Source organism: Gymnoscopelus microlampas (genome assembly GCF_963454915.1).
Source record: "Gymnoscopelus microlampas genome assembly, chromosome: 1".
In the NCBI taxonomy this organism is placed as follows: domain Eukaryota; kingdom Metazoa; phylum Chordata; class Actinopteri; order Myctophiformes; family Myctophidae; genus Gymnoscopelus; species Gymnoscopelus microlampas.
The window spans coordinates 29,961,920-29,976,938 of NC_139962.1; the positions used below are offsets into that span (position 1 = coordinate 29,961,920).

The window sequence follows — 15,019 nt, forward strand, 5'->3', positions numbered from 1 at the left end:
AGCTTTCTATAGCAGGAATTAAGATGGTGAACTCCTGAAAAGTGAAGACTTATGCCTATTGCCTAATTTATGTTCTGTCATAAGACAAAATATAAATCATGCTTTAGAATAGTGTTTCTCAAAACAGAAATTGAATGTCTCGTCAAGACCCAAACTAACAACCCCCACCCCCCCCCAAAAAAAAAACATTAATCACATAAGCCAGCCTTTAGAACATTGGTGTAATGTAGCACACCAGCAATACGTTTATTTGATAGAAGTGAGGCATCTCACTAGACAGGGCTTTGTTTTCCACATCTTTAGCAGAGTAGAGAAGATATTCTATGACCCCAAAACATATTAAACTTTCTCAAACTCACCCAAGAAACACACATCACATGAGTAGGATAATAGTTTATATAGATATATATTATATTGTGTTTACTTAACAAACATGATAAATGCAATGTCTCCAAGAAGTTAGCTGTAACAATAAAAATACAATATCTTTGTGTCCTTAAGTACATAGAATTAAAACAGCAAAACAAAAACAAAACAGCCCTAAAGTAGTTCACAGAGAGGTACAAATATACAGTACAAATCTATTTTATTCAAAAAAGGGTACAAATAAAAACGCAACAAAATATAGTTATTAATGCTTTGTTAAGTTCAGGTAGGTGTAGGGTATTCTAAGGGAGCACTTTGGGTAGACAACTCTAAGGCTTCTGATAAAGAATCAATACATATTGGTACGGCCATACAATATTAAAACTCACTATACAAAGTCCATACAACCTGGATTATACTTGTGGATTGAATGTTACATACACATCATTGCATATATTTTGCAGATTTAGGCGTAAAAAAAGATGCTTGTTTTTTTGTTTTGTTTTTTTAAACTAGTTACACGTCACATAAAAAGCAGTGTCACCTAGTGCCAAAAGTACAATGTCAAATCTGAAAATACACAAGGACTTAAGAAAGAAACAACCTTGAAACCGTTCTCGTTCTCCTGATTTACTTAGGCATCAGCGATACCTAAACCGTCCTGAATTTACCTTAGCTATACAACAGTAGACCAAAACCAGCGAGTCATTTACAGTGGTGGACAAAGAACTCATCCCAGCACTTGAGTCAAAGTATAGATACTCCTGGTCAAATATTACTCCACTACACGTGAAAGTTGCTCAGTCAAATGTGTTGACTACTTTTTTTGTGTATTTGAGTATTTTTGTGTACTTGCCTTTAAAAATACTTGAGTATTCAAAAGTACAAATTACAAAGTACATTTTCTTTTTAATATCAATGCATTGCTGTATTGACATTATTTTAGACATCTTCCCTCCTAAACAAATCAGATTTTGCATAAATAGTCAACAAATATCAATCAATACATTTTGAAAATATCAGATCTATAAGCTCTCCACACGCGCATCGCCACGTGTTGTGAGCTTATAGATCTGCTATTTTCACCATTACTGAAATAGGGCTGAATTAGTTCATACTTTCCTTCCTAGAAATGTAGTGGAGTCATAAGTACAATATTTGTCTTTGAAATGTAGTGGAGTGAAAGTCATCCAAGTATCCAAAAATACAAATACACAAGTACATATACTCAATTTAAAACTTAAGTACAGTACTTAAGTAAATGTACTAAGTTACTGTCCACCACTAGCCATTTAGTCAGGGATTATAATGCCTGTTTCCATAGTCACAAGAAACAACACACATTAACCAACAAGTAGTCACTGATAGACGTGGCCCACCATTTTCTCCATTATACCAAAATGGAACCATCACTTTTGTTATCCAGAGCAGAGCGAGGGTCAGAATTTAGACCAGTGATTCTCAAACTGTTTAATTTCAAGGACCCCTACTTCATTGGCTCTCCGGGGACCCCCAGGGGCCATTCGGGGGGTTCCAGGGGGTCCCCAGCTAAATGTGTTAACATAGCGTCACAATAATTAACCTTTTATACTTTGGCTATTCAAAAATAGCAGATCTACAAGCTCATAGCACAGCACTGAGTGCCGTGCTATGAGCTTGTAGATCTGCTATTTTTGAAAAATCGTGAAAAGTTGTGCAAAACTTGAATATATATATTTTGAAGCGAACATTTGTAACTCAAATTCTGCTTCTGGGGGTCCCTGGAACAAAGTATTTGAGATGGGAGTCCGCGGCCAAACACATATCATTTTAGGGGTCCTTGACATGGAAACGTTTGAGAATCACTGCCCTAGTTTACTATGCATTAGGCCACGGACCCTCAAATAACTCTGAGTGTGTATAAGTGGAACCAAATGGACCTGTGAGGGTCCATTTGGTTCCACTTGTACACTCTCAAGAGTTACCAATCATTTAGCTGGGGAAACCCTCGAGGACACCCTGGGGGTCCCCAGACTCCACTTTTAAGAACCGCTGATTTAGACCATCAAGATGTCATGCACAGCCTCTTACCTCAAGGGGAGAAAGAGTACTCATGCTCAGTCCACTCACATTAATAACAAATGCTGTTTGTGTGTGTGTTACGGGACAATCCCTCTATTGCAGACACTCCTGACATCAATGTGTTAAAAGTGCATTGAAGAGCTTTTATTCACTTTAGGTGGCGACAAGAGATTTCTATGTTTGGAAAATAAAAGTCTTTCTGTTCCGTGAACAGAAATGGTCAAGAAATACATGTATAATGTCAGCCAAAAATGTGTACTCATTGGGATAAAACTCAAAAGAGGATCGTGCAGAAAGGAAAGACATTTTATCTGGGGCATACCGGGACTCTCTTTGACAGAATCTGTCAGTTAACACAGATCCAACACTGCATCAACAGGAGAGTGACAAAGAGGGGTAAATTCAAAAGGAGTCCAAGAATAATCTTTCTTACGCAGAATAAAAAAGTAATCCCCAAATCGATCAGAAGCATTATTCCATAAACACGTACAAAGCAGATCTTAAGGCATTATTGACAAGCATCAAAATAGCTAACTATACAAAAAAAAGGGAAAAAAAAGAACCTCAATATATCTACAAAAACATGCACACAGCCGTTACTCTCCCCCCCCCCCCATGATTTTGTGTGCTTACATTTTGGAACTCTTCAATTTACCAACAGTTCATTTTAAAACACTGTAAAAGAGGGCAATTAGTGCAATTACTTACAACAAAGGATTTCAGTGAGTGAATGAAACAAGGGAGTTCAGACATCTTGACTTATGAGTAGAGCTATGCTGCTAAACGCAACACGTCCTTCTCAAATTAGAGAGCGAAGAAGGCTCATTGTAGCATAGAATGGTCTTGCAGTGAGATTTAATAGGAGGTAAAGTCACCGGTGGCACTGCTTGCACCATGAAAACCCTATTAAAAAGGTGTGTTAACCTAAAATACTGCGTTTCAGTGGCTTGGTAATTATACCAAATAACGTTGAATACACATTAAAATTAGAACGATCTAACTAATCATGATTTGGCTCCAACTGTGTGGCAACGTCACAGGTATAGGCTAGAGTGAAATGATCTGTTACTGAATAGATTGCTGTATTTAGAAAACGTGTCAGATAAGGGTCTGCAGGGTAGAAAGTAGAAACAAAGCAACAATACAAACACTACCTCTTATTTTGGATACCCAATGGTAAGGGAATGGAAAACAAAAGTACTCAATGAGGGCTCAATGTTAAAGAACTGCATCAGCCTACTTGCATACAATACAAACCTGCCCAATCCCTTAATCTGTATGCTTTGACAGCGTAGGGAAGAACACTTCCAACGTTTACTGCATAGTACATGCTAAGACTACATGAAATGTTGTCAGGTGTTTTGTGTAACTATATTGCTATTAGCATAACCAAAATGTGCTCATTACAAAACAAAAATAAAAACAAGGATTGCGCTCTTTACAATTAAAGAGTACGGTCTTGACCTGCAATATATGTTATGTGTCATGAGATAACTTGTGATTTGGCGTTTTTAAATACAAATTGATTGGATTGATTGATATGGCAAAGCGTATCATTCCATATCGGGAATCCAGTTATCAGAATGGCAACCAAACTCAAAAAGCATTTACTCATCCCCTGTCATAACAGTAGCAGAGGATGTCGGTCTACTAAGCCCAGGTCAGGCCTCTCCGTTTGGACATGTCTCCCATGGTTTCTCTATTCACTGACAGAGGGTGGGGTTGGATGTTCGGTGAACCCTTAGGGGCTCCGCTCAACATAAAATGTTCTGGAGGCAAGGGTTAAGCCCGATTCATACTTCCGCCATGCACCGAGAAAAGCCGACCTAGAAGCTTGTAGGTCTGCTATTCTCACCGTGCGACAGCGCATAAATTAGGGTTTAGAGTTGGAGGAGGGGACACGTACGTATGAACTACATTTGACACACCCGTCTATATTTAGCATCAGAAGTGGGACTCCAGCCCATCAGAAGACACTGGATGTCACCACATCATCAGCATACACATCAATGTCCAGGCTGAGGGACAGGTTCATTTAATTCTACAAACACAGACACAAACACCTTACTCAGACACGCAAACAATGAACAAATGTGAAGAACAAAATGGATGTGTCCGAGCGTGTAGAATGATGCGAGTGATATTGAACATGCAAGAGAGTACAAAGGCGTTGAAAAACTTAGACAGAAGTGAGTTAACCACATTAACCCTTATTTGTTTTATTACTTTTTTTTCGAAAATAGCTCAAATAGACGATCTACAAGCTAAAAACGTTCTTGTAGATCAGCTATTACCATTATTTGTTATATAACAAAGTATATAGGGCTGAAGTGGTTAAATGTCCATAATAGGATAGGATTAATATAAACAAAACTAAAATCCAGGAGAAACAGACAATTGGAACTGAGTGACTTGTACTTGATAACGGGAATGTGTGTGTGTGTGTGTGTGTGTGTGTGTGTGTGTGTGTGTGTGTGTGTGTGTGTGTGTGTGTGTGTGTGTGTGTGTGTGTGTAATGCTATCTATTATTAGACGTCTGAATGGTTGTACATCTGTTGTAATTGCACTTGATCTTAATTACATCCTTTTGAAGTTTCTCAGTGACTATGCTAAAATCTGCGAGGAGGAAACTGCAGCATTCATTGTGGCTAATTTGTAAACAGTGTTAAATATGCAAGTCAGTTTTTCTCTCACCAACAAAACGCCTTAAGAATACTTCAAACATATTCCCTTCATTAAAAACAAAACAAAAACAAACTATATGCTATATGTGATTCCCATTACAAGGTCAGTGTGAATCAATGAATGACGTTTTCTATGTGCAATACGAGACAATCTTTAAGATAATCTGGAATACAATATTGCCTTGGACAACATAAAGGACCCTATACAAGAAACTGATCCTAAAACGAGACAAAGTAGAGGACGACTGATGACGTTCACAAGTCAAGCCTCTCTTGGAGATGTGCTTGAATTAAATCTAATTAGGAAAGGGAAAACTCTAGAAATACTATCAGTAAGATGGAGAATCCAAACAATAGAGGCCTTTCAATCTATAATATGTCGTTTCTTGAGAGATTTCTCAAAAGGCATGCCTTGATTGTGTATAACTGTTGAAGTAACAATGATAATTGATTCCAAAATAGTGCATCGCCTTTTAAAAGCAGTGAAGTCTCAGGTCGGGGTAGAAGTATTGGAGGTTGTACATCAAACGTACACACACACACACACACACACACACACACACACATACACACACACACACACATAAATATTAGGGCTGTCAAAATAGCAGTTAACTGATTCAATAAATGTATGGAATTAATTCAATCACACATTTTAACATTTTAACATGAATGCATGCGCAGAATGATCAGCCCGGTACATCCCATGATTCCACCCATTCTGCACTAGTCGTCGCACTGTTATCTGAAGGCTGATGGATCCAAACAATTATCCAAACGTGATAAGTGAGAACGGTCTCGTTCTCACTGAGAGCAGTGAGAACGAGACCGTTTTTTCCCATTCCCACAATAAAATGGGCATATTTTGGCGTAGTTAAGAATGGTGAATAATCATGATTAATTATTAATCTGTGATTAATCTGATAAAAAAACATCAATTGACAGCCCATATATATATATATATATATATATATATACATACATACACACACACACACATCTATGTTATGAATGCATGCATACACACACACACACACACACACACACACACACACACACACACACACACACACACACACACACACACTACAAAGGAGATTTCCCTCAAAAGCTGTGTGGGGAATGCAAGGCCAGCCTTGTGCTTGAAATATTGCTTCGACTTGGTAACTGAGCAAAGATTGACAGGAGTTGAGAAGGACCCATCCCACTGACACGGGCTGTTTTGACCTACAGGCCCCATAAAGTTTAAACCTATTCCTAAGCCACAACCGGAAACGGTTTTCATTCTATTGTCCAGGGCTTTAGAGGCTGAAGTGATCCACATGCAGTGGTGTAGGACAGTATGGCTCTCAGCTTCATTCCCACAGGTGACTTTGGTGTATAACCAACAAGTGCCACCTTCTATGATTACACTGAAATAACATTTAAACAAAATAAAAAGGGGAAAAAAAGAAAGAAAAAAGTCACCAGTCTAGCCTGGAGATCTTTGAGGTATAGTGAGGATCAGAAAGGGCATTGCTCGTGGCATGAAAAGGCTTTTCGGGGACACCCAATAAAAAAGAAAAGGAAAAAAAAGAGTGTAAGTGGTGAGCATTCTCTATGATACTGGAATGCAAGTCATCTGGCTTTGTATTTCTGTTAAATAAACAAAAGAAAAGCAAGTAGGCATGAACCTGTGGCATTTACAAAATCACTCACACACACACACACACACACACACACACACACACTCTCTCTCGCTCACACATACACACACAAACATGTTAGTTTCCCATCTGGGGTAAGCCAGAGGGTATGATGGTGAACATTGAAAGCAGAGATTTTTTTTTCCAGAGTAGTAATTGATTGCTGAATATACAGACTGATTGATGATCACTATGTTGATTGTAAGACTAGTGGAGTAACCCACACAGCTTCAGAGGGTCCCCTCATTTCAGACTGGCCTCCCTGAAGCAAAGGAGAGAGTAGCTCTGTTGACAGCAGAGGTGTCCTGATGCAGAAGCATTATGTAACATACACTGAGAATTTTTGGACCAACCGTCCTAGAAATGCTGCTGATGTGAGCAACACCACTGTTTTTGGAGTGAATGCTTTTGAAGGTTACACAATTATAGGAATGTGAGGGAAGAGGGAGGAGAGAGAGCAGGGTGGAGGGGGGTGATCTTATCAAATATCACTACATCAGGACCTGCAGAATTAGGAGTCTCGTTGTGCTACAAACACATTCTTCTTAGTCCAGGGTCTAGTGAGGGGAAGGTTTGGTGCTCTCAATGTGATAACCACTGGGCGAGGATCGTATGGAATGGAGGCAAGGGAGGATGAGAAATGCAGTCTGTAAGGACTTTGGTAGGCGATTCACCAGCTACATGCTCTCCATTCAGCTCTCAACTGTCTGGAAGAGCACAGGCCTTTTTCTTTTTTATTTACCGACCACTGAGCCAGAGGTGACCTCATAAGACTGACCAACAACCGAACCGAACTTGAGCAACTCACAAGAAAGCTCTGGTGAAGACGATCTTTCTCGTGATCTTGTTAGGTGTGCAAAATCTCAATCATTCTGAGGCTACATTCTCACTCTTCTTTCCTCGGTCTCCTCATTCTTCCTTTTGGCAGTCGCTTGTGCAGTCACTACCTACGTTGATGCTACTTCCCAGCGTTGGAGCGTCCCTCGATGGACAACTTGACCTCCTGGGAGATGAAGGATGGCCGAGGGGGGCCAGACGTGCCCATCTGAGGGCGCGGCCCCTCGTCTCCCTTCATGGTATATCTTTGGATGCCTGGGGCCGACCAGCGCCTCTGAGAAGCACCCATTGCAGACTGCGCTGCTCCTGGCCCTGCCCCCGGACACATAGAGCCTTCGCTGTGCAAATAGTAACTGCTCTGGCTCCTCGGGTGCTCTGCTGAGGTTCTATTTGGTCTGGTGGGCAACTCAGTGTGCCCAGCACCTCCTCCTAACTGCATGGCCTCCTCCTTGTCTCCCCTGTCTCTCTCTCTTTCCCGCTCTCGTTCTCTGTGTATGCGTTCTAACCTGAAATGGGGCTGAGGCCGCGGTTGCTGAGGGGCTGGGGGCCCCATGGGCTGGTGGCCGAGCCCAGATGTAGAGTTGGCTTTAGTAGAAGTCCTGGCCAGGTTGGGCTGCTGTGGTTGGGAATGATGCTGCTGTGGTTGTTTCTGTTGCTGTGACTGGGCTTGCTGCTGTAAGGTGATGGACACACACACGTCTCCCACCTGTAGGTGATGGCAGGTTAAGCCATAGAGCTGGGCTGTGCGCTCGGGGCTGCAGGATGACCAGCCTTGGCCAAATACAAAAAATGGGTGCTCCGGAGGCACGTCGATGGTCACCTTGCTCTGCTGCTCACCGACAGTGAAATGCAGAGCAACGAGGCCAGGTCTCTGTTGGCTGGAGCGGATGTCAACCACCATGCTGGAATCAATCTTCAGCCCTCCGCTCACCTCAGCGCTCCGCACAAAGTCCTGAGTCTGCAGGTCCTCGACACGTTTCAGCTCCCCGGTAGCTAGTTGGATAATGGCCCCCTTCATGAAGTGTGACGGGTTGCCGGGAGCGGGGGCAGGCGTAGGGGTGAGGGGCGGAGCTAGGGCCTGAGTCAGACCTGCTGTTGCTGGGACAGCGGGCTGTGGAGGGTGTAGCTGCTGCTGCTGCTGCTGCTGCGCTGTAGTCAGCTCCACCACAGCCCTGTCAGGGAGGCACACTCTGGCTGGGGGATCAGAGGTCTTGAAGTTAGCAATGGCGGAGGTCATGATAGAAGTGGATGTGGCATCGCTGACCTGCGCCATGTAGTGCTGCTGTGGAGGCTGAGGCTGCGGATGATGCTGAGTATGATACTCCAGTGGAATCAGGACTGGCTGCCCGTTGGACAGCATGACTGCATGGCCCGGCTGCCCTGCTGCTTGCTGCTGCAATGAGGTCACTCTGGGGTCACCGTAGCACACAGGTTGTGTAGTATAGGCTGTCCGGCAGGCAATCATCCCTGCAGTCTCCCCATGGACGTCTCTGCCTCTGTGGGAACCCTGAGAGAGATTCAGGGGAGCAAAGGACACCTCTTTACGGCTCCCACCTTGGACAGGAGAGGCCAGGCGGCCGACTACTTGCTGGACCTAGAGGTGGCGTTAAAACAAAAGAACAGAAAAACTGATCAGAATTAATCCCAATATCTTTTTTTCCGAACTATTGTTTGTGTTATGAGTACATCCAGACAGAATGCAAATATTACGCTGCGATAAAGCGATGCAATTCTTCATTCAAAATGAGGCTTTGTGTTTTGCATTGAGCCTCCATACCTGCTGGCATCTGTAATGTACCTCATTGCTCCCTGTAGCCTGCACAGCAGTAAGAAAATAAACAGTCCACTGTAGCACTTCCCTCATTCGTGTCATTGCATATACATATATTACAGGCTTTTAATCGCACTGACCCAAATTAAACGAGGATACGTACCAAAACACACTTAAGAGATTGTATCCTGGTTGAATTACTAATGGCTTGCACAATCAAACTTGAAACACAATTTCCTTGTATATGTACAAATGATACTTTGGTAGCATTAGTACAGTCTACGAGTTAAGTTAGCACTCTTGTGTTAACCTCCACTAAAGAGGAAGGCGACAGTGGGTTTCAGTGGGTGCTTTTAAGCTATGACCACAAATCGTAGTTTTTACATTAATGTGTCAAAAAAATGTTGCTCTAACTGATCTGAGGCCCAATGATATACCGGTCCAAAACACATTCAATACAAGAAGAGAAGGGAGTAAGGGGCAGGAAGAAACATGAACAACACGGCCACTAAGATACACAATAGCTGAAATGAAGATGAGTACGTTTAAGACAATAGTACATGGGAGATATGTTCTATTTTAACGTGAAAAAGCCACAACCACTTTCAACCTGGCTTCCCTATTTTCAGCATGCCATTATAGGCAAAAATTAAACAAAAAAAAAACATTCACTTCGGGGGTTATAGCTAAAGTAGCACCTCTACAAGCACAGTGAGCTTGAGTATACGACAAAGTCTAAAATAGGACGTTTAAGGGTTAAGTAAAATAATGTTGAGCAGACAGATTAATGCATAGTTAGAATATTAGTAGGGCATCTTTAGAGTCTTACCTCCAGATCACTGTCTGGGGTGCTGCGTTGGCCTGGGGAGCCCCTGCCCTCCATCCTGCGACTCTTGATGCTCCTGTCCTGGGTGTGTTCCAGCACTAGAGAGCCGGACGCTGCCTGCAGCAGCCGTGCATTCCTGGCAGAGTAGACCGAGTCTGGGAGCAGCTCCCTCGCCCCTTGCTCCTTATCGCCTCCGTTCATCTCCATTTCGTTGTCCTGATGGGCATTGTGGTGGAGGGGGTCCCTGTGGGCAGATGAGGGGGCGGCCCTGGTGCCCTGAGGGTGGTAGAAGACTGGCATCCCCCGGGCACTGAGCTCCACTGCGCTGAGGTGCTGCTGGGCGGCCTGCTCTGATGACATCATCACTGAGAGCCCGGACGACATCCCGGACGCTGCGACTTTGGCAAAGGTATGAGCGGATACTTGGGCCTGGGGAGGAGGGGACACGACGCCCTCCTGTATGACGGACGGGTAGGGAACAAGGTGGGAGACGGTGTGGGGCTGAGAGATGCTGCCTGAGGGAGAGATTAACGAGCTGGGAACAAATCCTGGTGGTACTGCATAAGGTACTGCGGCATAAGGGGAGCTGACGAACTGCAGAGAGGAATGAGGGATCTGGGCATAGCCTAGGGGCGGATAAGGGAGACCTGGATGCTGAAGTAGAGGCGAGTGTACAGTGTAAGCTTGGGAAAACACAGGGTGGAGGCTGGTGGGGGAATAGCTGACAGAGGGGAGAGCCACTTTGTAGAGCATGCCGTACTGGTCGACAGGCACGGCTGGTATGCCATCAGCGCTTTCCACCCCGTAGTGAAACCCGGGCTGAGCTCGCAGCCATTCTCCTACCGTGCCCCCTCCCTGAGTGTCACTGCCAGCCCCAGAGCTCTGAGTGGAAGTCACGTCATCTCCTCCACTGCCACCACCTACTGCTCCACTACCTCCTCCTCCACCACCACCTCCACCTCCTGTTCCTCCAGCCCCACTGCTGGTGCTGACTGGGAGGTCCCTCTTCTTAGGAGGCAGGCACTCCTGGTTACGCTCCTGCGCTGGCTTCATTGCAAATCTTCTGAGCGAGCGAGTAGCTTCACTGTACTGCACAGGAGGTGAAACTTGCAAGCCAGGCAGTCAGCACAGGAACCGGTTCTGAAATCATTTGGCTGACCTCATCCACCAGTTCACCTGCAACAGCGGAAGATTTTATTAGCATAAGTTTGTCACAAGCTTGCCATATCAGGGAAAGACTTTAAGCACCTCCACATTTTGACATTATTGGCTGTCAGTGTCAAATCCAAAGACCACTGCAGAAATGAGGCTGAGGGTGGTAAGGTGACTGTGATATGTTCTAACTGAATGAAATCACATCATTCTGTCAATTTAGTTGTGAATTAGGTATTTAGGTGGGGCAGATTATATCATACATTTAGGGTTGACAGATGGCTAGGCATCAAGCATTTGCACAGTTTTAAAAGCTGAGACACAATAGGCTATCTGCTCACCATGGATATGTATTCTGCGCTTATCCAAACTGATATAGGGGTGACTCATGGGGCCACAAATATACATTTTTAGAGAGCTAAACAGAGAAAAGGTGAAAGAACCTGGCACTTCGGTTATGCCTTTTGCCCCAAAAGCTCTTAGATGCTTCACAATAAAAAAGGACCAATTTCTGCTCATCACAATTCTTGTCCCATGATGTAGTTGTTTGTTATCCCACCAAGTGGAGAAATACGTGGAAGGTTTCTGTCGCTTTCATGAACAACACCTATAACCATACATATTGCAAGAGTGCTACTTGACTTTATTCTTTTTGTTAAAATGAAACTTTACATTAAAACCAATCACAGTCCTCCTTTTATATTTCCAGTAATAAAAAAATATGGTATTTGCTTTAGGTAATGCACATAATGGCCTTTAAGGATGGGTGGTCTAATTCGGTGGTTCTCAAAGTGGGGTCCAGGGACCCTCAGGGTTCCTTGAGGGGGTTCTGAATGGACCCTTACATGTCAGTAACTCTTATGAGTCCATCTGGTTTCATTTGTAAGCCCTCAGAGTAATTGGAGGTCCTTTAATTTAAAGAGTTTGAGATCCACTGGTCTAATTTAACGATTGCAAAGATCCACCCATTACACTTCAACCCAGCTTGATCTCAGAGTGAGCAGATCTGTACCAGTTATACTTCGGTTGCCAGCACAGAAATAAGATCAGAACGTGTAGCACATCATGCAACAACACCACCACAAAAAGAAAACAAAATTCAGAAACATTCAAACATAAACGTGTGTTGGGTTGTATAGTCAAAAGGCTAAAATGTAATTTAGATGGCATTTTATTTAGACAGATGCCAGGTCATTGTTGACCTGGCATCCTGTAGTGTGTATAGTTCAATGTACAGATTATTGATTTTTTAGAATATTCTACTGTTAGACTGATGATAGGTCGGTGGTTATTGGTTCCTAGATGGCTATTTCTATACATCTGATGTATTACCTTGTGTTGTCGTTGCTTATTGTAAATCGCTCGAGATTAAGAGCCGTCTGCTAAAATGCCTACAACGTAAATTGTAAGTTTCTACTGTCACACAAGCAATGTTTAGCAAGTGCAATCAGGCTAACGTTGCCGTGGCTAATAGCTAGCTGGTTAGGGTTTAGTGTTAATCCAAACCACAACACAATTACAACATGTCACTCTGCAGAACAAAAAGCCAGCTATAAAACGCAGTGAAAGTGTTGAGTTGACACTGATGTGTGTGTGTGACTGATCACTGCTAGCTAACTTAGCTTTACGACGTTTGCTAGCACTGCTGCTAGCCACTGGCTCGGTGGCTAAGCTAACTAGCTAGCCGAGCAGACCCTCTGACTGACATTATTAATGATCTTAAAGTGACAGTGCACGCTGTGGTCAGGTGTTACAGGGTGTTCTGCTGTCATGAACGTACCTCCAGACGGCATAGTGAATGTTCTGTGTGAAGATAAAGTGATGATAATGCTGAGGAAAATGGATGAAGTCACATCAGGAATGAGGAGTAGAGCCCATCTCTGTCGGAGGCCGAGGGCGCTTACCGATGACGTCGCTCGCTCGCTCGCTCGACAATCAGTGTTGCCAGGTTTTGCGAGAGAAACAAGCAACCAGGTCTATGAAAACAAGCCCCAAAGAAGCGACTAGGCCAGTGGTGGTGCTCAAACTTTTTCATGTCAACTGTCAAGGACCTCCAAAATGATATGTATTTGGCTGCGGTCCCCCATCTCAAAATATTTTGTTCCTGGGACCCCCAGAAGCAAAGATTTGAGTTACAAATGTTTGCTTTAAAAACATATTATATTCAAAGATTTGCACAAAATGTTCACGATTTTTCAAAAAATAGCAGATCTACAACTAAGCTCATAGGGCGGCACTCGGTGCCGCGCTATGAGCTTGTAGTTGTAGATCTGCTATTTTTGAATAGCCAAAGTATAAAATATGGATAAAGGGGTTAAAATGACTGTGACACTAACACATTTTGCTGGGGACCCCCTGGCTCCCCACCCAGGGACCCTTGGGGGTCCCCGGACCATCAGCGCTTTCCACCCCGTAGTGAAACCCGGGATGAGCTCGCAGCCATTCTCCTACCGTGCCCCCTCCCTGAGTGTCACAGCAGACCACTCCACAAAATATTTTCAGATCGGGGGGTCCGTGGACATATATTTTCATGTGAAGGACCCCCAGATGAATATGTAGCCTACATATTCATCTGGGGGTCCTTCACATGAAAATGTTAAAGAGCCACTGGTTTAAACAACATTAGGAAACAAGCCCCAAATAAGCAACAAGCCCAAATTAGAAATAAGCTCAAAATAAGTAAACACTTTAGAAACAAGCCCAAAAAAACGCAACCCGCAACTACCAGTATTTTACACAAGCAATTTTACAGAAAAACAAGCCCAAAGTCGCTTAAATAAGCGGACATGGCAACCCGGTTTCCTTTCATTTTCATGCACACATTTCTTTCACAAATACATTTTATGACAAAATTAATGTCCGCCACATGTTTTATATCAGTGGTTCCGGGGGACATCCAGGGGTCCTTGATGTGGGTTATTGGGGGTCCCCCAGTAAAATGACTGATGTCCCCCAGTAAAAAGACTGATGTCCCCCAGTAAAATGACTGATGTCCCCCAGTAAAAAGACTGATGTCCCCCAGTAAAATGACTGATGTTCCCCAGTAAAATGACTGATGTCCCCCAGTAAAAAGACTGATGTCCCCCAGTAAAATGACTGATGTCCCCCAGTAAAAAGACTGATGTCCCCCAGTAAAATGACTGATGTCCCCCAGTAAAATGACTGATGTCCCCCAGTAAAATGACTGATGTCCCCCAGTAAAAAGACTGATGTCCCCCAGTAAAAAGACTGATGTCCCCCAGTAAAATGACTGATGTCCCCCAGTAAAAAGACTGATGTCCCCCAGTAAAATGACTGATGTCCCCCAGTAAAATGACTGATGTCCCCCAGTAAAATGACTGATGTTCCCCAGTAAAATGACTGATGTCCAGTAAAATGCCCAGTAAAATGACTGATGTCCCCCAGTAAAATGACTGATGTCCCCCAGTAAAATGACTGATGTCCCCCAGTAAAATGACTGATGTCCCCCAGTAAAATGACTGATGTCCCCCAGTAAAATGACTGATGTCCCCCAGTAAAATGACTGATGTCCCCCAGTAAAATGACTGATGTCCCCCAGTAAAATGACTGATGTTCCCCAGTAAAATGACTGATGTTCCCCAGTAAAATGACTGATGTCCCCCAGTAAAATGACTGA

At 43.5% G+C, this 15,019-nt stretch overlaps 1 protein-coding gene across 1 annotated transcript; it reads right to left on the minus strand.

Annotated features, from left to right (window-relative positions):
- Nucleotides 1-378: 378 nt before the first annotated feature.
- Nucleotides 379-13,287, minus strand: atxn1l (ataxin 1-like). The gene is made up of 3 exons (XM_084066901.1): nucleotides 13,163-13,287; nucleotides 10,234-11,406; nucleotides 379-9,227 (listed from the first exon to the last, which is right to left on the minus strand). The coding sequence occupies exons 2-3, from the start codon at nucleotides 11,281-11,283 to the stop codon at nucleotides 7,755-7,757; spliced, it is 2,523 nt and encodes an 840-aa protein (XP_083923027.1). The 5' UTR covers nucleotides 11,284-11,406; nucleotides 13,163-13,287; the 3' UTR covers nucleotides 379-7,754.
- Between the last annotated feature and the right edge of the window lie 1,732 nt (nucleotides 13,288-15,019).

Bases quoted from the DNA above. Each gene is read 5' to 3' on its own strand.
- atxn1l (XM_084066901.1), bottom strand. From the start codon at position 11,283: ATGAAGCCAGCGCAGGAGCGTAACCAGGAGTGCCTGCCTCCTAAGAAG. The intron at 9,228-10,233 runs GTAAGACTCTAA...CGCCACCTCTAG, and splicing joins CCCCAGACAGTGATCTGGAG to GTCCAGCAAGTAGTCGGCCG.